A 22018-nucleotide genomic window follows, 5' to 3' on the forward strand; every position below is an offset into this window, starting at 1 on the left:
TTCCGTTTAGCACAGTGAAAGTGCCACACAACACGATGGAGTGTATTACAGTAATAGAATCATACAATGAAGGCAAGTTTTTGTCTCCACAAGGACTATGCGGTAGTCTCTCTTAGAGATACTGTCATGAGCAGACACATCTGTAAAAGACAGTTTGGTGGGGATGAGGTCAAGTGTGTTTTTCCCTCTTGTTAGTTCCCTTACCACCTGTCACACACTTAGTCTAACAGCTATGTCCTTTAGGACCCTACCAGCTTGATTAGTAGTGCTGGTGCCAAGCCACACTTGCTAATGGATATTGAAATCCCTCATGCAGATTATATTTTGTGCCTTGCCACCCTCAGTGTTTCTTCCAATTGTTGTTCAACAGGAGGAGTACTGATTCATCAGCTGAGGGAGGATAGTATGTAGTAGCCAGCAGGAGGTTTCCTTGTCCATGTTTAACCCGAAGCCACGAGACTTCATGGGGTCTGGAGGCAATGTTGAGGACTTCCAGGGCAACTTTCTCCTGACTGTATACCACAATGATTAAGTTTTTTTAAGAAGTGTAATCATTGTCGTAATGTAGGAAATGCAGCAGCGAATTTTCACACAGCAAGAAGAGTGATAATGACCAGGCAATGTGGATTGTGAGAGGGATTGAGGGATAAATCGATAAATCATGGCCAGGACAGTCTCTGCTCTTCTTCAAGACAGTGCAAAGGGATCTTAAAGAGCAGACAGACCCTTGGTTTAATGTTCCAGCTGGAAGATGGAACCTCTGACAGTGCAGCATTCCCTCAGTGTTCCATCACAACCTTCTGAGCCACAGGGGAGTGTGTTGCCCAATGAGTCAAGAATGACACTGAATTATGAAGAGACTTTCTTTCTCATAAATAATTTCCCAAAATGATTAAGAGGAGGGAAGTCGTTCAGTTTATCTTAACTCGCCTATCAGAAATATCTTGGAGTGCATCCATTCAGCTCACCATTTGATTCTTAAATGATTCCAGGGTTTTGCCTCCATTACACTAGCTGGGAGGGCTTTTGCGGTGCAGTAGTAGTGTCCCTATCTCTGAGCCAGGAGGCCCATGTTCAATTCTCACTTGCTCCAAAGGTGTCTAACAACATCTGAACAGGTTGGTTAGAAAATTTCTACACTAGCTGGCAGTACAGACCATGAGTTAATGACTGACTGAAGAGCTTCTAGAACAGGCAAGATGGACTGACTTACTGTCACTGCTTTAATTGTACGCAGTTTGTAGTACAATCCAGTAGTAATTCTTCCTGGACTTTTCTCCCACACTTCGCCCTTTTTGAGACACATCAGAAAAAAAAGGCACATGCTAGAGGTTGTAATCTGTTACTGTTGTTGCCTGAGAAGCCATTGGTTGAAATGATGTATTACATTCTTCACAACTGGCCATCACTTTTGTGTGTGAAATTATTGTATCTCACCTCGTTGTGACGGAGTTTAATGGTTATTGTAAATTTAGCAAGTTGGTTATCTTCAGTATTTTAGGTAATACCATTCTGTAAGCTCTGAAGCAGCATTTCAATTTTCACTGTAACAGCATTCTGTGAAATTTACTTCCACGCTCATCAGTTCGGCTTAACACAGCATATTACAGTTCTACTGGTTTGGATGTGGAACTCGCTGAACTGTGCAAGGTGATTATCCCTCAACTATCTCTCTGTCCCATCATCTCCAAGTATATGAGGTAGGTGTGTGAATATTAATAGAGGACTGTGTGCATTGAGGAATATGTTTTGATGCTTGTGAATGTATGCAAGTAGAACTGCGAGCGTGGAAGACTGAGATATTGTCTCGTGGTTTATTTGCACATAGAACTGAGAGAATGTGTTAGGCATGTTGTCTGAATGTGAATTTGTTATTGTGCATGAAGACTTGTATCATTGTGCCTGTGGAGAATTCCGTGTAGTAGAAGTATACATGTGAAAGGCAATATGTGAGCATGTCCATGGAGGACTAAGAGTGTGAGCAAACAAATCTGAGCAGATACAACATGACGATGTCTGTTCATAGTGAGTGGATGAGTGAGACAGCCGGACACAAAACATGATTTTCAAATAAATTGTAGTTTCCCTAAATATGCCTAAATCTGGATGGGTACATGAATAGGAAGGGTTTAGAGGGATATGGGTCAAATACTGACAAATGGAACGAGATTAATTTAGGATATCTGGTTGGCATGGACAAGTTGGACCGAGCTGTACAACTCTATGACTCTATGCCTGAAAATTTCTCAAGAGATGGAAATTTAAACAAAAATATGTGAGGGATTTGTCTCTGGTACCTCGAGCATAAAATTCCAATCCTTCATTCATAATTAAGTGCCTTCTGAAAATGGTCAAGCATGCTACTCCATTGTATTGAAGAAGTGGCTCCCCACAGCTTTCTCAAAGCATTAGCAATTGACAATGAAGGGTATTCAGGGATGTCCATATCCCACAAAGGTATGAAAAAATCAAACAGTTCTTGCACCCAAAGCAGTTCAGCCATGAGATTTCAATTATGATAACCACAGCTTCAGGCATTCAAGCTGTAAAATTCAGCTGTCCACCTGCTCAGTTAGCATTTCACATCCCAAAAATAGAAAGCAGGCAGTAAATGTCTTCAAATGACTAGAGTTGTATGCAAATCCGAAACAAAGGCCTGAGAAATATCTCAGCCACTGGTGTTGACCTTACACTGCCTAAACATTATTTTGTATCTTTGTGAATATGAGCAGTGTTATCTCGTTTATTTTTAATTAAACAAATTCAGCTGAAACAGTGGATAATGTAATTCCACACATGTATATTAAGTGTTCAATATGCTTAATTCACATAATGGAATTCCAAAGCTGTCATCTTTTTCTCTTATAAGGCTAATTGGCAAAAGAACCAGAGAAGAGATGAGATTTCCTTTATTTCCCAGTGCATTATAATGATTTAGAATGCACTGCTTCAAAAGGTGGTGGGAGCAGATTCAATATTAACTTTCAAAAGGATGTTTGAGATCTACATGAGTGAGGAAATAGTTGCAGACCTATGCAGAAATAGGATGCTGGGCAGCTCTTTCAAAGACCGACCATTGAGATGATGGGCTAAATGACCTCCTCCTGTGCTGTAGTGTCTAAGGCTGTTGTGTTGCTGAGATAGACTGAAAGGATTTCTGTTAAATTATTCAATGCAATGTGACACCATTGGACAAAATGTAATTTAATACAACATAATCCTGTGGGCAGCAACATGCATCTTTCATTTTGAACTGCATTTCTTTTTTAAAACCATGAACAATTTGCTGTTAAAACCAACTCACTGAATCTTCATGGAAACTGACATGTGCTAGACAGATCATAGCAGGGGGACCTCTTCAAGGTTCTTTTTACACCATTCTATATTGAACAATAGATCCAGAAGCAAGAATCCTGCAAATGGGAGTGTTAGTCAAGCCCTGATATTCACCTGTTGACACCCAATATTTATAAGAGATATTTGTTACAGGCTTCTTAGGTTGACAATGAAAAGAATGAAATCGTGAATATTATATATGTTTGCCCAGTTTCCTAATTTACCTTGAACTCTCAGTCCATAGCTTGATTAGATTATGGTCCTTTTATGGTACAGGCTTACAAATAATCATCACACAGTCTTTCATAAAAAGTAGGTAATAATATAAGCAACCAGGGAGAACTGGTTCACACTTCATGAGAATTAGCTCATGCACAGTCTTGTGATGTGAACTTACTGTATAACCCTTCCTCAGAACTTCGGGTCACCGGACCCGAAACGTTAACTCTGTTTTCTCCTCCACAGATGCTGCCAGACCTGCTGAGCTTTTCCAGCAACTTTGTTTTTGTTCCTGATTTACAGCATCCGCAGTTCTTTTGGTTTTTACTGTATAACCCGTTCTGCTACTTCTCTGAACCTCTTCCAAACTGCTTCACTTAAAAGATAGATCATGTTTCTATTAGTTCCACATGGATTGTGTTGTAGTAAATAACAGCAAGTTAAAAAATCAAGTCACTGGCCTGGTCCCTTAGGCTTTGGGGAAAATTGTCTAAATGATTTAAGGACAGCCCACTTAGCCTTGATCAGTTCTTACTTGTCTTGCGCTCCTTTGAGATGACCTTTCACCCTGTGATGTGCCTTGGCCAGGTCAACAGAAAGTGACTCTTCACAGCTTTCATCTTCAAGGTCTTTCAATATCACGGTACTTCTTCCGAAGAATGGAGACTTGGTCCTTGAAAAGTACGGGGTCCAGGCGTAGCTGTGATTGTACAAGGGGCATGGAGCCAAACCAGCTGGCAAATGTGTTAATGCAGTTCTGTCTCTGTGTGAAATGATCTGGATTGGCCCAGAGAGTAGTCTTTGACCCCTGTGTGATCAGGAACAAAAAAAGGACAACTTAGTCAGTCAGTCAGAAATAGATAGATATGTGAATAGGTAAGAAATAGAGAGAAATGGACCGTTTAGAGGCAAAAGGTTTTTTAGTTTAGAAAGGCATTATGTGTGGGTGTAGTCTTGGTGGGCCGAAGGGCTGTTTCCTGCGTTGTACTGTTTTTTGTTCAAAACGACACTTCTGCTTTATCTCGGGGTTATACTACAACAACCTGCATTTATATAGACAGTTAAGCTCCAACTCTGAACCAAGCACATCTTCTGAGTTCAGAGTGTCTGTAGGGTTGCTGGCTATCCAAAATTGGCCTGGAGTTGTTATAAATATGAGGTTAATATTCAGTGCATGGTACTGACGAAGCACATGCGAAGAAATTCAGATTAAAATACATACGAATCTTTCGTGTTCCCTTCTATAAATACCTTTGTCCATTAGTAACACCATAATTCCTGGCCAGAATGCTGGAAATGAGAAAATAAGCAGTGAACATGCTGGAAACACTCAGCAGATCAGTCAGCACTGGCAGAGAAAACAGATGCTAGGATGTAATGGTGTGTTTTTTAACAACACTAGTCACTTCTGATGCTGATATGCAATGCATTGAAATTATGTTAAAGGGTAGTTTATGTAGTAGACATTTGAGAAAATATTTTATAACACCTAATGAAGATACAGCGCAGTGAGAAAGAAAGAATCTAGTACACATCATCTGTGATTAACGAAGCAAGTTAACAATGTATTAAATTGAAAAAAAAAGTGTACAATTTGTAAAGATTAGAGGCAGGTCAGAAGTTTGGATGGAATATTGAAAACAGCAAAGGATAATGAGGAGGGAGAAATCAGAGTATGAGCAAAATGTAACTGGAAATATTAAAACAGATAGTAAAAGTTTCAATCAGTATTTTATAAAGGAAGAGTAAAGGAAGAGTCCTTTAGAGAGTGTGTCTTGGTGATTAATAATGGAAGCTAAGGAAATTATGGATGAACTGAACAGATATTTTACATGTGTCTTCACTTTACAGGACACAAATAACATCCCAGAAGTAATTGTGAATCAAGTGAGGAAAGGAAAGGTGGAAATTAAAACAACTGCAATCACCAGACATCGACAAAATATGAGAACTAAAGGCTGACAAAATCCTGGATACTGATGGACTTAATCTTAGGCTCCTTAAAGAAATTGTTTCTGATAGAAGATTTTAATTTTCCAATTTATCCTCGATTTTGCAAATTGGATTGGAAAATAGAGAATACAACTCATCTATTCAAGAGGTGAGGAAGACAAAAAGTGGGAAATTACAGGCATTTTAATATCTGTAATACAAAAAATGGTGGAATCTATTATTAAGATAGTTATAATGAGACATTGAGAAAACTTCAGTACAATCAGGCAAAGTCCAAACGGTTTTATGAAAAGGAGATCATGGTGAATAACTTTTTTCAAGTTATTTGAAAAACTAACAAACAGTGTGGATACAAGAGAACCTGTGCATTTGGTGTACTTAGCTTTCCTGAAGGCATTTGATAAGGTGCCACATAAAAGCTTTCTACACAAAATATGAGCTCATGGTGTTGGGGGAATATATTAGCGTGTGTATAATCAATATCATTGACTTGGAGGAAGGGACCAAGCGTATGATTCCTAAATTTGCTTATGATATGTGGGAAATCAAATTGTAAAGAGGTCATGAGGAATCTGCAAAGAGATAAAGATATGTTAATGAATGAACAAACAACTGGCAGATGGAATATTATGTGGAAAATGTAAACGTGTCCACTTTGGCAAGAAGAATAAAAGAAGCAACATATTATATAAGTAGAAAGAGACTGCAAAACTCAGAGTACAGAGAGATCTGGGCAACCTGATACATGAATTTCATAAAGATAATATGCAGGAACATCAATAGATGAGAAGGCAAATGAAATGTTGTTGTTTATCACAACGGTAATGAAATATAAAAGCAGTTTTGTTACTGTACTGTGTAGAGTTTGGTCTCCTTATTAAAAGGGCATAACTGCATTAGAAACGGTGCAGAGGAGGTCAATGCCACTGATTCCTGGATTGAGTGTGTTCTGTTATGATTAAAGATTGGGCAGATTGGGCCAATGATCTTATTGAGACATATGAGATCCTAAGGGGACAAGACGAATGCCGAAAGAATATTTGGGGAAAGAACAGAAGTAGGGAATACAGTTTAAAAATTAGGAGTCTTCCATTTAATATGGACATAAGGAAAACATTTTACTCCCAGACAGTTGTGAATCTATGGAACTCCCACTTTCACAGACACCAGTCGAAGTAGGGTCGTTGAACATGATTAATACAAAGATCGATAGATTCTTGTTGAACAAAGGAGACAAAGGTTGTGAAGAGTAGGAAGAAAAGTAGAGTTAACGCCATAATTAAATCAGTTAAGATTTTATTGAATGATGGAACAGTGGGGGACCAATTCTTACTCCAAATTCATATATTTTATGGATGGTATTACAAAGAAAATGTGAGAAATTGAGAGATATGATCCAAGTTGAGAATCTCCAGGACTTGCTCGCCGCTCCTCGATACGATTCACACAAGTAACTTCTTATCCTTAGCTCCCTATTAATTTTATGAACGTGCTCAGTTCAGAATGTGAGGACTCATAATTAACGGCATTAAGTACCTTTGAGCAACGATATCTGTTAATGTATTGCCACCCTGACAGGGTATTTAAAACTGTGAATTCTCATCCCTTTGTGTGGTAAAGTACACTCAGAGATTGAAAGAAAAGAAAGTGCATTTCCACTTTTTAGCTTTTGGCTTACCCATGCTTTGTTAATCTGAAATGTCTGATTTGACTCTCATTTGTTTATTTTCTTCCCTTTTGTTCCTCAGTTTCTCTCTCAGTTCTTAGATCACAATGGTTAAGGAATTGGCTGTTTGCTCTGTTGTTCAATGAGGTCCCAGATATCCTGTTGCCCCCCATCCCACCGCCAACTGCACTATTCTCAGTTTGAGCTTCTGACAAGGTAATGGTGCAATTCTAGTTGAGCAGAAGGGTGCTGCAGAAAGGTCCTGCACCATGTGGTGCTCCGGTACAATTTGGCCCAATGAGAAAAACTCAAAAACTAAAGAAAGCCCAGAAACTCTTTGGGAGTTTCATAATTATCAGCAGCCTCAAAACAGGCATGTGACTGTGTTCCTGCACGACACATCTAAGTGCCACAGTGTTGAGCACTAATAGGCCTGAAGCAACTGCAAACAGTTGAAAACAGGTAACAATTAAATAAAGTTCTATAATAGCAGCTAAACCACAGCAAATATTTGTCATACTGAATACATTTTGCCGTGCGGGCCCAGGCAGTTAAATGCTAAGGGCACAGGATTTTGGAATTCATTTACTTTAGTCATTACTAGAATTACAGCCCCTAAATTATTCAGGAGAAATTAATCAATAATATATGAACAACAAGGGACGGTAGTATGATTACTAAACCTTTCGTCCACACTGGGCACATCATTGATTGCTTCATGTCAGCGTTAGTTCAACCCATGAATGATAGTGTCTAAATCTCACAGGTCTGCCTACCCAATCGAACCAGAAATCAATCCAGTTTCCAGCTGTGGAGGAAATAGAATGAACGAGCAAGTACAGTCTTGAAAACTGATTCCATCCACTTGAACTCACCTAACAGAGAAGGCTAGTGGTGAAATGCTGAATCCTTAAAGTGGCAATGCTCAGCAATCCTTGGTATTGTCAACCGAGTACAAGAGAACACCTGCCTGGGAATAAAACCCTCTCTTGCCTTTGAATGGTGTTCTCTCTCTCTCTCTTACGATTTCAATTTTCTTGTTGAGCCAGCACACAGGGAACTTTTATCTGAGACAGTTGCCATCTACCGTCGTGCCTGAAAGACAGCACCTCAGTGTACAGCACTCCCCGGGGTACTCTACTGTGACTGTCAGTTAAGTTTGTAAGAATTTGAACCCAGGGTTTCTGATTCCAAATGAACGTGCTGGCCAGTGAGCCGAACCCAACATCAGGATCATCAGACAATAACAGGCAGGCACTCCTGATGGAGGAGGTCATTTCAAATACTTAGAGTCTAATAATAACTCCTTAGAATCCCCTTGGATCACTGCAGACGTCTGACTGAATTTGGCTAATTTCTGCAGCATGGCTCTGCGATCAAGGTTTGTAAAGTGGGCGAGAGGGTAACAAGTCATTCCCCAACTTTATTCAAACAGCATCATTAGGTTTTTGCCTACAATGAGCATAAGGTCCAGCTTCATCTGCAACTTCTCTCCCAAGCCCTGCTGCTCCCATACATTGTAAACTACCCTGTCGCCAACCCCTGGGATCCCCTGGCTCCCACTGGGAAATCCTGTAGCAGTGTTTCTTTTGTAATTAATTCTCAGGATGTTGAGGTCACTTGCAAGAGTCGCAGTTAGTTAGTTAGCCTGAGATGGTGATGGGCCTGTTTTCTAACCACAGCGGTTCAAGCTCACCTCTCCCAACCTCTGTAATACCTTCAAGCTCTACAACTTTCCAAAATCCATGGCCATCAATTCTGGCCTGTTATGTATCCCCGTCTTTGTTGTGACTCTCCTGTAACAGGCATGCTTTCAGCTGCTTGGCTCAGGCATTTCCTCCCTAAAGCTTTTGTCATCTCTACTTTACTCTCCTCCTTTGAGTCACTCCCTAAAATTTGCCTCATCACCTGTCCAAATATTACGCAGATTGCTGTGATATTTTGCTCAAATTTTCTGTGAAATGCATTGGGACCTTTTCACTACATTAAAGATGCTACATAAATGTAAGCTTTCCTTTAGTTGTTTGGGGTATATGGCTAGGCCAACATTTAGATGCCCTCTTAGATGGGCAATAAGAGTTGAACACATTTCTGTGGGTTATGAGTCACACAGAGGGTAAGCTTGACAGATTTCGTTACCCAAAAAAGACTTCAGTGAAACAGGTGGATCTCTATGATAAGTGGCAGTGGTTACATGCTTACCATTAGACTCGTTTCTTTTCAAATTTCAGAAGTTTATTGAATTCAGATTTCACCATTGTAAAAAGAACTACAATTTATATGGAGATGGTAGGAACTGCCGATGCTGGAGTCTGAGATAACAAGGTGTGGAGTTGGATGAACACAGCAGGCTAGGCAGCAGAGGAGCAGGAAAGCTGATGTTTCGGATCTGGACCCTTCTTCAGAAAATTCCCTTCTGAAGAAGGGTCTAGACCCGAAACGTTAGCTTTCCTGCTCCTCTGATGCTGCCTGGCCTGCTGCGTTCATCCAGCTCCACACTTTACTATTTACATGGGGTCTCTTACAACTTCAGGGCACGGCAAAGGTGCCATACAGAAACTGACATACTTTTGCTTTGGAAATGTAGCAATCGATTTATGCACAGCAGTTGCCCACAAATACCAACATGATAATGACCAGTTAAACTAATTTATTGAGATTTACTGAAAGGTAAATATCAGACAGGATTCCAGGGAGAACTGCCCTGCTCTTCTGCCAAAATAGTGCCTTGGAATCTTTTAAGTCCACCTTTGAAGAGACCTTGGTTTGAAGTCTCATCCTAATAATGGAATCTGTCACTGCAGTAAGCCCTCAGTACTGCAATGGAGTGTCCACAAGTAGGCCTTTCAGCCCACTGAATCCGCTCCACTGTTCAGTGAAATCATAACTGCTCTGATAACTCTTAACTCCACTTTCCAGCCTTTTCCCCATGACCCTTTGTTCCTTTACTGATGAAAAATCTGTCCGTCAATACCTTGAATATAATTAACAACCTAGCATTGACAGCCCTCTGCGATAAAGAATTCCACAGATTTCACTACCTCAGAATAAATTTCTCCTGACCTCTGACCTATCTGGGTAACCCATTATTCTGAGATTATACCCTCTGACCTTTAATTCTCCCACATGAGGAAACAACCTCTTTAACCTGTCAAGTCATCTAAGAATCTTGTATGTTTCAACAAAATTGCTTTTCATTCTTCAAAACTTCAATAAGTACAAGAAACATAGAAGATAGAAGCAGCTGATTGAGCTCAATACCCTAATCTCCCAATATCCCTTGATCCCTTCAGCTGCAAGTTGTATCCATCTTCTTGAAAACACAATGTTTTGGCCTCAAACAATTCATATTGTAGTGAATTCCACAGGCTCACCCACACTGTATATGAAAACATCTCTCCTCATCTCAATCCTAAAAGGTTTACTCCTTATCTGTAAACAATAATCCCTGGTCCTGGACTCCCCCACTATTGGGAACATCCTTCCTGCGTCTAACACTCTAGCCCTCAGAGTCATACAGCATAGAAACAGGCCCTTCAGCTCACCATGTCGGTGCCAACCAACAAACATCTAACTACAGTAATCCCATTTACATGTACTTGGTCAAGAGCCTACTATGCCCTGATATATTAAGTGTTTGTTCAGATGCTTCTTAAATGTTGCAAGACTATCTGTCTCTGTCACCCTCTCAGGCAGCACATGCGATATATCTACCACCCTCTGGGTGAAAAATACTTTTCCTCCGATCTCTTCCAAACCACTTACTCCTTTCCTTAAACTTATGCCCACTGGTCTTAGACATGTGATAGAATCTCACTATCTAGCCTAGCTATGTCTCGATCATTTTATACACCTCAATCAGATCATAGAATCCCTACGGTACAGATAGAAGGCATTCAGCCTCTTCCGAAGAGCATCCCACCCAGACCAATCCCCCTCCTCCCTACACCCATAACCCTGCATTTGCCATGGCTAATCCATTTAGCCTGCACATGTCTGGACATTACGGGGCAATTTAGCATGGCCAATCACCTAAACCTGCACATCTTTGGACTGTGGGAGGAAACCGGAGCACCTGACGGAAACCCACGCAGACATGGGGAGTATATGAAACTCCACACAGACAGTCACCCAAAGCTGGAATCAAACCCAGGTCCCTGGCGCTGTGAGGCAGCAGTGATAACCACTGTGTCACCGTGCTGCCCCAGATCTCCATGCCCCTGAACCTCCTCTGCTCCAAGAAAACAAACTCAGCCTACTCAGTCTCTCCTCATAACTGATACTTCCTATCTCAGGCAACATCCTAGCGAACCTCCTCTGTACCGTCTCCAGTGCAATCATGTCCCTTCAATACTGTGTTCCATCTGTGGGCCCAACCAATGTTTTATAGATTTGCCACAAGACTTCCCTGCTCCTATACTCTCCACCCCAGCTAATGAAGGCTAATCCCTTATGCCTTCCTCATCATCCTACCTACCTGTGCCGACACCTTCAACAATCTATGGACCTGTACATCAAAGTCTCTTTGTTACTCAGTACTCTCTAGGGATCTACCATTCATTGTGTATGTCCTTTCCTTATTAGACCTCCCAAAATGCATCACCTTACACTTATCAGGATTAAATTCCATCTGCCATTGCTCTGCCCAATTTCCCAGCTGATTAATACCAGACTGTAGACTGAGACTATCCTCCTCACTATCAACACCACCAATTTTCATGTCATCTGCAAACTTTCTAATTAAACCTTCTCCATTCACATCAAAGTCATTAATTTACATAACAAAGGGTTATGTAAATTCCTGTGGTACACTGTTGGTCACAGGCTTCCAATCAGAAATTCAAAGCTCTACCATCATCCTTTGCCTCCTATTTGTAAGCCAATTTTGGATACAGTTTGCCATCTTGCCTTGGATTCCATGGCCTCTTACCTTTTGGACCAGCCTCCCGTGTGGGACCTTGTCAAACGCCTTACTGAAATTCATGTTAGAATTTTAAAGGTTTCGAAGAGATCTCCCCAACTCATTTTTCTAAATTTCAGTGAATACAATCTCTCCTCATATGTCAGTCCTGCCATCCTGGGAGTAATTTGGTAAACCTTCGCTGCACTCCCTGGATTATGTTTTCAAGAATCTGGAGTGGGACTTGTACTCTCAGTCTTCTGACTCAGTGTTGAGAGTGATTTCCACTAATTGCTGAGAATTCAGACAACTGTTAAGGTGGCCCAAGCTCTAAGTGATGAGGTGGGGTGTCATATCTTTGCTGGGAGCCCAGGTGAATCCCATTTCTGCTGCATTTCAGCAACATTGTTGTCGCAGATCAGGAGCAACCAGGAAATTTTCAGGGACGTTGGATGAACATGACCAAGACTGTCTTAGGACGTGGCTAGTAGAGTTTTAGATGAGTTGAAGCTCACAGAATGTAAAAGACAGAAGATTTTTGAAATTACAGTCTAGAGGTTCAAACAATGTTTCCTACTACTTCTATCGACCGAGTCTTGGACAGATGGTTGTGATGGTAGTGAGGGCAGGGGGAAATTAACGTTAATGTGTGTGTCTTTATTAAATGTAAACTGCCTGCTGGAGCAAAGGACAAAGCTAAAATCAATTACTTGAAATGATACGTTAATGGCAACACTGCTAACAACTGAATGTGAAAGGATCATATCTATTATTTAAAGGGCTTTAATTAAAAATTGCATGCAGTACCCATAATTAAATTGAGCCAGACATAAATATTACGAATGGATAATTTTTCACAACTAGCATACAGGATTGCTGATGCTAGCAGAATGTTCCTGTTCCATCTGATGTTATTAGGAATTCGCCAGTTTAATCATGAGTGATTATTGATTGTGGCAAAGAGAGGCAGCTAGTAGAATAATCACTGGAATTTTATCGTGACATGAACATTATTCAGCAATGGAATCATGGAACCAAAGCTAACTGTTCGAATTTATTTCTAGTGATGGGATCTATGTAACCTGTATGATATTTCAGCCAATTATTTATTCCCAGTCCAGGATCTCATCCCGACCCTTTCATAGAGCTTGAGCTTGATGTTGATAATCAGTGACTAAATAATAATAACCTAAGGATGTCTTTAACAGATGCTTTTTATTATTCCTCCTGTTGCTAGGATAGGTACAGAGAAGCTTTCTGTGCTGCTGGGAAGAGTCTTAAACAAGGGGTGACCTTAAAATCACAGCCAGATCATTCATGAGAGAATTCAAGAAACACTGCTTCATGCCAGGAGTGGTAGAAGCATGGAATTGCCTCCCACAAAAAAATTCAGTAGATTTTTAAATTCTCACTGTTGTCAAATCCCTCCATTTCCTCACACCTCAGAACTTCTGTGGACTTCTCCAGCCCCACACTGACTTACATATCCGTGGTCTCTGAATATCTTGATTTTACTTGTTCCATTATTGATGGCCATGCCATCAGCTGCTGGGCCTAAAGAATCAGCATTCCCTCCCTTCACTTCTCTAATGTGCTTTCCTTGTTTAAGACTTACCTTAAAACACTAACATGAATAGGAAAGGTTAAGAGGGATATGAGCCAAACGCAGGCAAATGGGGACTAGTTTAGTTTGGGAAACTTGGTTGACATGGACAAGTTAGACTGAAGGGGTTGTTCCCATGCTGTATGATTCTATGACTTAAAACAACATTTTTATTTGCCCTAATAGCTCCTTACGTGGGTCATGATTATACATTGCTTCATAACACTTCTTTGTAAACATAGTTTTATTACATAACACTTCTTTGAAGTCCCTGGGAATATTTTGTTCTGTTAAAGGTGCGATAAAAATACAAGTTGTTGCTGTCGTAGACGCTAGCTCAATCAATTATTTTAAATTTGAGATTGATAGGTTTTTGCTAGGCAGGGGTATGGTGCCATGGCAAGTGGATTAAGTTAAGATACAGATCAGCTCTGATCTCTCTGATTGGCAGGACAGGCTTGAGGGGCTGAATAGCCTCATGTCTCATTCTCACCTTTTCTGCTGTCTCTGAGCCCAGGCAGACCTTTATTACTTTATCCTTTAATGATTAAACTAACACAGGAGTAAAGGGCTGGTTTCATATTCCGAATGGGGAAGGCTCAAAGTTATTCCTTCCACAAAATAAAAGGTTTTAGTACCCTCTCTAAGTCTATGATATCCTTCCTAAAGTGTATGCCATCAAGAATGAGATACAATTCTCTGGCTAATTACTGACTCTTCTTCTTGTGGAAATAGTTTCTCCTGATTAAAACCATTTTTAGCTATGATTCAGAAAAGCCCATAAGTAGAGTAAATCCCCTGTCCACAGAGTTCCCTCATGTGGAAAAAACAACTTGATATACCTGTTGCATCAACGTCTCTTTATACTGTTTCTTCTGTGTGACTTTGATTGAGGGAAGCTTAGTGACTGCTGACACCAGGAAATTCATCAGGATGTCTTCACAGTTAGCTGTCTGGTCCAAGAGTGCGTGTAAACTTACTGGCAGGTAATATGTGAACAGGTGATGGTAGTACCTACAAAGGCACACAAGAAAAAAAAGAGAGCTCAGAAACACGGACAGCAACCAAAGTTGATTGTTCTGTGCAGCATTCCTGATGATTAAGTCAGAAATGCATCAGTCACTGTGAAGTACCAAGTCATACTAAACCTAAAGGTCCTGCATTAAATTCCATATTAAGGCAAAGCTAGTGGCAAGGCCAGATCTCGGTGGTAGAACTCTTGCCTTTGAATCGGTACATTCTGCAGTACTGAAAAAAAACTACACTGTCGGAATTCCAAATGAATAGCAGAAGGGCTGAATGGTTCATGTTACAGCAATTGACGAAGGATGGGATTGAATATTCTGCTGATAAAAAGATATCCAAAGCCACGATATCAACAGCTGTAGCTGGTGCAACCACAGAAATGAAGTGGGGAGAACTGATTTGTAACCAAAGCAAAAAGACGACTTTCTGCTTCTGGTTTATATTAATCAGAAACTTGAGGACAGTCTAAATAAATACTGGGCGGTTTTACTCCAGAGATGGAAGCTGAATAAATATGGAACCCAGTTCCTATGTGAAATATGCAAAGTTTCAAAATAATTTTTCGACTTCCAGATTTAGAAAGAACCAACCTTCACTGGGCATGGTAGGGCTGGTGCTATTGATTGGGGGGAGGGCCAGTAAGGTGTATTATCCCAGGTTTTTTGAGATCTCTAAACATCTCACAGGAGCAGGGGTCACCTTTTCCTTTGAGTTTTGTTACCTGTGGTAAAATGCTGCTCCAGTTAAAACCATGGAATATTCATTGGTCCATTTTGATGTGTAACCCCATAATCCTTTACTGCTATCCCAGAAATGACTGCGAGCTGGGTAACCTACAATCCGGTCAGGGAAGCTGCACCATACGATGAATGCAAAGTCAATCTAGAGAAAGAGAAAAGACAACAGCTCATCAAGTTATACTTTTCAAGCACGTGACCAGCATTAATGTAGCTATAATGATGTCAATAAGCTTGCATTGCTTTACCCTCTGTCCTTCTCTCTGAAATACGTCTTTCTACAGGTGCTAGTAGTAGATCCAGAGGTCCATTATTCATACAAAGATTTTAACTCTGATTGTTTAATCAAGGAGGTATTATGCAAACACAAATACATTCTCAAGTTATTGCTTAACACTTAGGAGTGGGAAGCAGAGCTGGCATTCCCTATCCAACACTCAGGTATGCTATAGGCATTTGCAGTGCCCTTTTTTCTGCCCCAATTGGCATATGCTAACAGAATTTAGATTGGGGATGGAACTTGAACTCTTCTGGGTTTGTAACCCAATATTACACCAGTCAGTGTCTTCACTACAAAGTCATGACCAGAACTGAGGCACCAAATTAAATTTCTTCAATTCTAGTCATGGCTTTGTAGTGAAGACACTGCAAGCAAAGAGAATATACGGATTCCTCAAGTGGAACATAACAGATATAACCGAAATGTTCATCAACACTTAATGTGCACCAGTTGCAATTATATAGCATCTTTAATATAGTAGACACACCTAGATTCTTCACAGAATCGATTTTTGAACAAGAATTGATACTAGCCTGAAAAAAAGACAGTAGATTCATTTAGGAATGGAGTGGAAGAGGCGTGGAGACAATGGCCCAGTGGTATTATTGCTGGACCGTTAATCCAGAGACCCAGATAACATTCTGGGGACCTGCATTCGAATCCTGCCATAGCAGATGGTAGAATTTGAATTCAATAAATATCTGTAATTAAGAATCTAATGATGACCATGAATCCATTGTCAATTGTTGGAAAAGCTCATCTGGCTCACTAATGCCCTTTAGGGAAGGAAACTGCCTGGTCTGGCCTACATGTGACTCTAGACCCACAGCAATGTGGTTGACTCTTAACTGCCCTGTGGGCAATAAATGCTGCCTAGCCAGTGATGCCCTTATCCCCTGAATGAACAAAAACAAATTGACAAAATAGGAGGGCATTGAAGGATTTTAAAACAAACATGACAATTTTAAAATCCAGCCATTTCCAAGTTGGGAGCCAATGCAGAAAAGTGAGCAGAGGGATGAACTAGGCTTGGTCTGAGTCAGGAAAGGGGAAGATTGGCACGATTGAAGAGTTGGTCATGGTTCCACATGTCTACCCATTTCCCTACGATCCAATTCAAGGTGGCTGCTGAACAGAGCAGCTAAAAGTCTTGAGTATTTTGGGAGAAGCTACTTATTTACTGAATTGGTCTACCTATCAAAAACTCAACAGCTCAAAATGAATTACCTTTATCTAAATTTTTACAGGCACCATCTCTGAATGGAGTCTCTCTTTTAAATCAAATGCTTAATGGAGACTCCATCTGCTCGCTCAGGTAAATGTAAACGACTTCAAAAGACTATTTTGAAGAAAAGCAGACATTTTCTCACTGGTGTCCTGCCCAATATTGTCTTAGAACCAATCTCCTTAATAATGATTACTTGGCGATAATCTTGAAGCTGTTTATGAAAGCCTGCTGTTGATAAATTGGCTGTTCACCTTTCTTCCATCAAAATGGTTACTTCAAAACAACATCACTGCGAACAGCTTTGGGACTTCGGGGGTTGAAAAGCCTGTACAAATGCAAGTTTTTTTTGCTTCTTTATTACACAGAAGGAAAACAGAAAGCATTTGCCAGTGCTGTAAGCTCCAACTTTGTTTGCAAGGATTGTTTATTTCCTTTACATTCACTGCAGTTCAAAGGTAACAAGTGCTGATGGCAGTGTGCTTTGATATGAAGAGGATTAATATTAATAGAGCTGACCATCTCATCCACAGTTGAATGAGGCATGTAAGAAACACATCCACTCATTCCTGCGGAGCCAAGTTGCTAATTTATCTCTTTCACTTATCTGGTTGACCAACTACTCAATCATTTATGTCTTTGGGTTAGCACACTGGCACTTGTGAAAAATGACTAAACAATGGATGATAATGTCTGTTCTTTGCCAGAGGGTGGTATTCAATTGATATGTTGAACTTTCCAGCCTCTGTAGTTACTCTAATACAGTGCAGCTATTGCTATGTAACAAGCATCAAAATCCCCAGTAGTGGCCCACTCAGAGATAATGCTCAAGAATATCACAATGTGAGTGATGTGAGTCTGTTATTTCTGTTCTTAACTCCATCTCCACCCTTTCTCCTGAAAAGGTGAATGCAACCATTGATATTTATGGTCACAATTATGACAGGTGCAAAGGTGCAGTGCAAAATCAAAGTGCCCAAAGTTTCCCATTTATGTGGGCAGTTGAGCGAAAGCCACGGAGCCCTGGGGCTATTTATAAAGCTTAATTTCATGCTCCTAGTAATTTGTATATCAAACTATGGATACTAACAGATTGAGGATAAATTAATCATAAATGAAAGGCCACAAGTTGGCCCCTGACTCATAGATCAAATCCTTTGAGTACACTTAGATCTCAAGGACTGCAACGGTTTAAGAAGACAGCTCATCGCCAACAGCTTCTTAAGGATATTTAAGGGATGGATAATAAATGTTGACCCAGTCAGTGATACCCACATCCCATGAATTAATAAATAAAAATATCTCTCACTCCGGGAACTGAACTGGAAAGACGTTTATTACCAAGGGTGTTTACAATCTTGAAAATAAAATAGCAGTTAAAGAGAGGAAATGGGTGCTTAGCTTAATATGGCAACGTGGTTGTTAAGGGTGAAGGTGTAAAAGATGTAAATAGTGAAAATGAAGGAATAGAAAGAGAGTTGTAATAAAGAGGTGGCAAAAGCGGAAAGTACAAGATAAAAAGAGATGGGAAAGAGCAAAAAATAGACTTAAAAAGTGAAAGAGAGAGAGAGAGACTGGCTGAATCTTGTGGTCTCAGATGTGGTGAGCTTAGTTTGGAAAGGCCATTTAAAAAGGCAGCGTTGCTTTTGGTCTGGTTCCTTTGCTAGAACTAAGTCCTGAGCAGAAAGGTTCATTGTCAACCTTCTTGCACCTTGGTGAGTGAATGATCAGTTGAGAGCCTCAACCTACTGTGGTTGTGATTAACCTGGCTCCAAGTGAGAAAGTCAGTATGAAAGCTACCAGCAGGCAAGCAGCTTGTCACTTGGGGGTTTGGTAGGGGTGACACTGATTGATTGATTTTATTCTCACGTGTACTGAAATGCAGCGAAAAGCTTTGTTTACAAGCGGTACTGGCAGATCACAGGAAGCATAGGATGTAGAGATCAAAAAGGCTTAGAAGCATCCAGGTTACATTATTTGAGGCTAGAGTCCATTCAACAGTGTGATAACGGCCAGAAAGAAGCTGCTCCTGAACCTGGTCATGTGTGTGTTCAGGCTTCTGTATCTTCTGCCTGACAGAAGAGGTTGTAAGAGATCATTACCAGGGTGCGATGGGTCTTTGATGATGTTGGCTGTCTTTTCACGGCAGCAAGCTGTATAAGTGAAGTCCATGGATAGAAGGTTGACTTCTATGATAGAAGGTTGGCTGTGCACACCACCTTCTGTAGTTTCTTACGGTCCTCGGCAGAGTAGTTGCCATACCAGGCCATTAAGCACCCAGACAGTATGATTTCAATGGTGCATCTGTAGAAGTTGGTGATGGACCTTATGGACATGCCAAATTTCCCGAGCTGCTTGAGGAAGAAGAGGCGTTGTTGTGCCTTCTTAACTGTTGCATTTACGTGGCAAGTCCAGGACAGGTCCTCAGTTCTCGTCACTCCAAGGAACTTGATGCTCTTCACCCTCTCAACTTCAGGTCCGGTGATGTAGATAGGGGTACGTTCTCCTTTCTTTCTGAAGTCGATGATCTGTTCTTTAGTTTTGCTGACGTTGGGAGACTGATTGTTTTCATTGCACTACATCACCAAGCCCTCTGTCTCCCATCCGTATTTTGATTCGTCATTGTTAGATATCCATCCCACTATGGTGGTGTCGGCAGCGAACTTGTAGATGGCGTTCATGTGGAATTTGTCAAAAACAATCGTAGGTGTGCATGGAGTACCTTGATGTGGTGTATATGGATTTTAACAAGGCATTCAATAAGGTTCCACATGGTAGGCTCATTCAGAAAGTAAGGAGGCATGGGATTCAGGGAAATTTGGCTGTCTGGATACAAAACTGGCTGTCCAATAGAAGACAGAGGGTGGTAAGAGATGGAAAGTATTCAGCCTGGAGCTCAGTAACCAGTGGTGTTCCGCAGGGATCTGTTCTGGGACTCTGCTCTTTGTGATCTTTATAAATGACTTGGATGAGGAAGTGGAAGGGTGGGTTAGTAAGTTTGCCGATGACACGAAGGTTGGTGGAGTTGTGGACAGTGTGGAGTGCTGTTGTAGGTGGCAACGGGACATTGACAGGATGCAGCGCTGGGGCAAAGAAGTGGCAGATGGAATTCAACCCAGAAAAGTGTGAGGTGATTCATTCTGGAAGGTCGAACTTGAATGCAGAATACAGGGTTAATGGCAGGATTCTCGGCAGTGTGGAGAAACAGAGGGATCTCAGGGTCCATGTCCATAGATCCTTCAAAGTTGCTACCCAAGTTGATAGGGTTGTAAAGAAGGCGTATGGTGTGTTGGCTTTCATTGGCAGGGGAATTGAGTTTAAGAACCGTGAGGTTATGCTGCAGCTCTATAAAGCGCTGGTTAGACCACACTTGGAATATTGTGTTCAGTTCTGGTCATGTCATTATAGGAAAGATGTGGAAGCTTCAGAGAGGGTAGAGGAGATTTACCAGGATGCTGCCTGGACTGGAGGGCAGGTCTTATGAGGAAAGGTTGAGGGAGCTAGGGCTTTTTTCATTGGAGCGAAGAAGGATGAGAGGTGACTTGATAGAGGTTTACAAGATGATGAGAGGCACAGATAGAGTGGATAGTCAGAGACTTCTTCACAGGGCGGAAATGACTATTATGAGGGGGCATAATTTTAAGGTGATTGGAGGAAGGTACAGAGGAGATGCCAGAGGTAGGTTCTTTACACAGAGAGTGCTGGGCGTGTGGAACGCACTGCCGGCAGTGGTAGTGCAGTCAGATACTTTAGAGACTTTTAAGCAACTCTTGGATAGGCACATGGAGGACGGTAACATGTAAGGTATGCAGGGTAGTTTGATCTTAGTAGAATAATAGGTCGGCACAACATCGTGGGCCAAAGGGCCTGTACTGTGCTGTACTGTTCTATGTTCCAGGAAGTACAGTAGGGGGCTGAGGACGCATCCTTCGATGGGGGAGGGGAGGGGTGGAATCCCAGTGTTGAGTGTTATTGTGGAGGTGGTGCAGGTACCGATCCTCACTGACTGCGGCCTATGGGTCATAAAGCTGAGGATCCAGTTGCAGAGGGCAAAGCCGAGACCTGACTGCACCGGTCGACCCATTGTCTCCGCCTGTTCCTGCCCCACCGAACTTATCTCCACCTATCTCGACTCCATTTTCTCCCCCTTGGTCCAGGAATTCCCTACCTACGTCCGTGACACCACCCACGCCCTCCACCTCCTCCAGAACTTCCAATTCCCTGGTCCCCAACACCTCATCTTTACCATGGACGTCCAGTCCCTATACACCTGCATTCCCCATGCAGATGGCCTAAAGGCCCTCCGCTTCTTCCTGTCCTGCAGGCCCGACCAGTCCCCCTCCACTGACACCCTCATCTGCTTAGCCGAACCCGTCCTCACCCTCAACAACTTCTCTTTCAGTTCCTCCCACTTCCTACAGACAAAGGGGGTGCCCATGGGTACCCGCATGGGCCCAAACTATGCCTGCCTCTTTGTAGGTTACGTGGAACAATCCCTCTTCCAAAGCTACACTGGCCCCATCCCCCACCCCTTCCTCTGTTACATCGATGACCAAATCAGCGCCGCCTCGTGCTCCCACGAGGAGCTCGAACAGTTCATCCACTTCACCGACACCTTCCACCCCAACCTTAAGTTCACCTGGACCATTTATAATAGCTCTCTCTCCTTCCTGGACCTCTCTGTTTCCATCTCTGGCAACCACCTGGAAACTGATATCCATTTCAAGCCTACCAACTCCCACAGCTATGTAGAATACACTTCCTCCCACCGACCTTCCTGCAAAAATGCCATCCCCTATTCCCAATTCCTTCACCTCCGCCGCATCTTCCCCCACCTCAGTGGTCGAGAACGCCCTCAACCGTGTCTCCCGCATTTCCCGCAACTCATCCCTCACACCTCCTCCCCGCAATAACAACCAAAACAGAATCCCCCTCGTCCTCACGTACCACCCCACCAACCTCCAGACCCAATGCATCATCCTCCGACACTTCCGCCATCTGCAATCCGACCCCACCACCAAAGACATTTTTCCCTCCCCACCCTTATCTGCTTTCCGGAGGGACCACTCTCTC

At 41.8% G+C, this 22018-nt stretch overlaps 1 protein-coding gene across 1 annotated transcript in view; it reads right to left on the reverse strand.

Annotated features, from left to right (window-relative positions):
* Window positions 1-2870: 2870 nt before the first annotated feature.
* LOC109932300 (exostosin-1-like) overlaps window positions 2871-22018 on the reverse strand; it is a 229096-nt gene continuing 209948 nt past the window's right edge. Inside the window, exons 9-11 of the mRNA XM_048613270.1 lie at window positions 15425-15585; window positions 14520-14691; window positions 2871-4363 (exon numbers count right to left, since the gene is read on the reverse strand). Coding sequence (XP_048469227.1) covers window positions 4178-4363; window positions 14520-14691; window positions 15425-15585 — 519 coding nt within the window. The 3' untranslated portion in view covers window positions 2871-4177. The remainder of the gene's footprint in view (window positions 4364-14519; window positions 14692-15424; window positions 15586-22018) is intronic.

The sequence above is a fragment of the Rhincodon typus genome, chromosome 27, assembly GCF_021869965.1.
Source record: "Rhincodon typus isolate 14 chromosome 27, sRhiTyp1.1, whole genome shotgun sequence".
Classification (NCBI taxonomy): Eukaryota; Metazoa; Chordata; class Chondrichthyes; order Orectolobiformes; family Rhincodontidae; genus Rhincodon; species Rhincodon typus.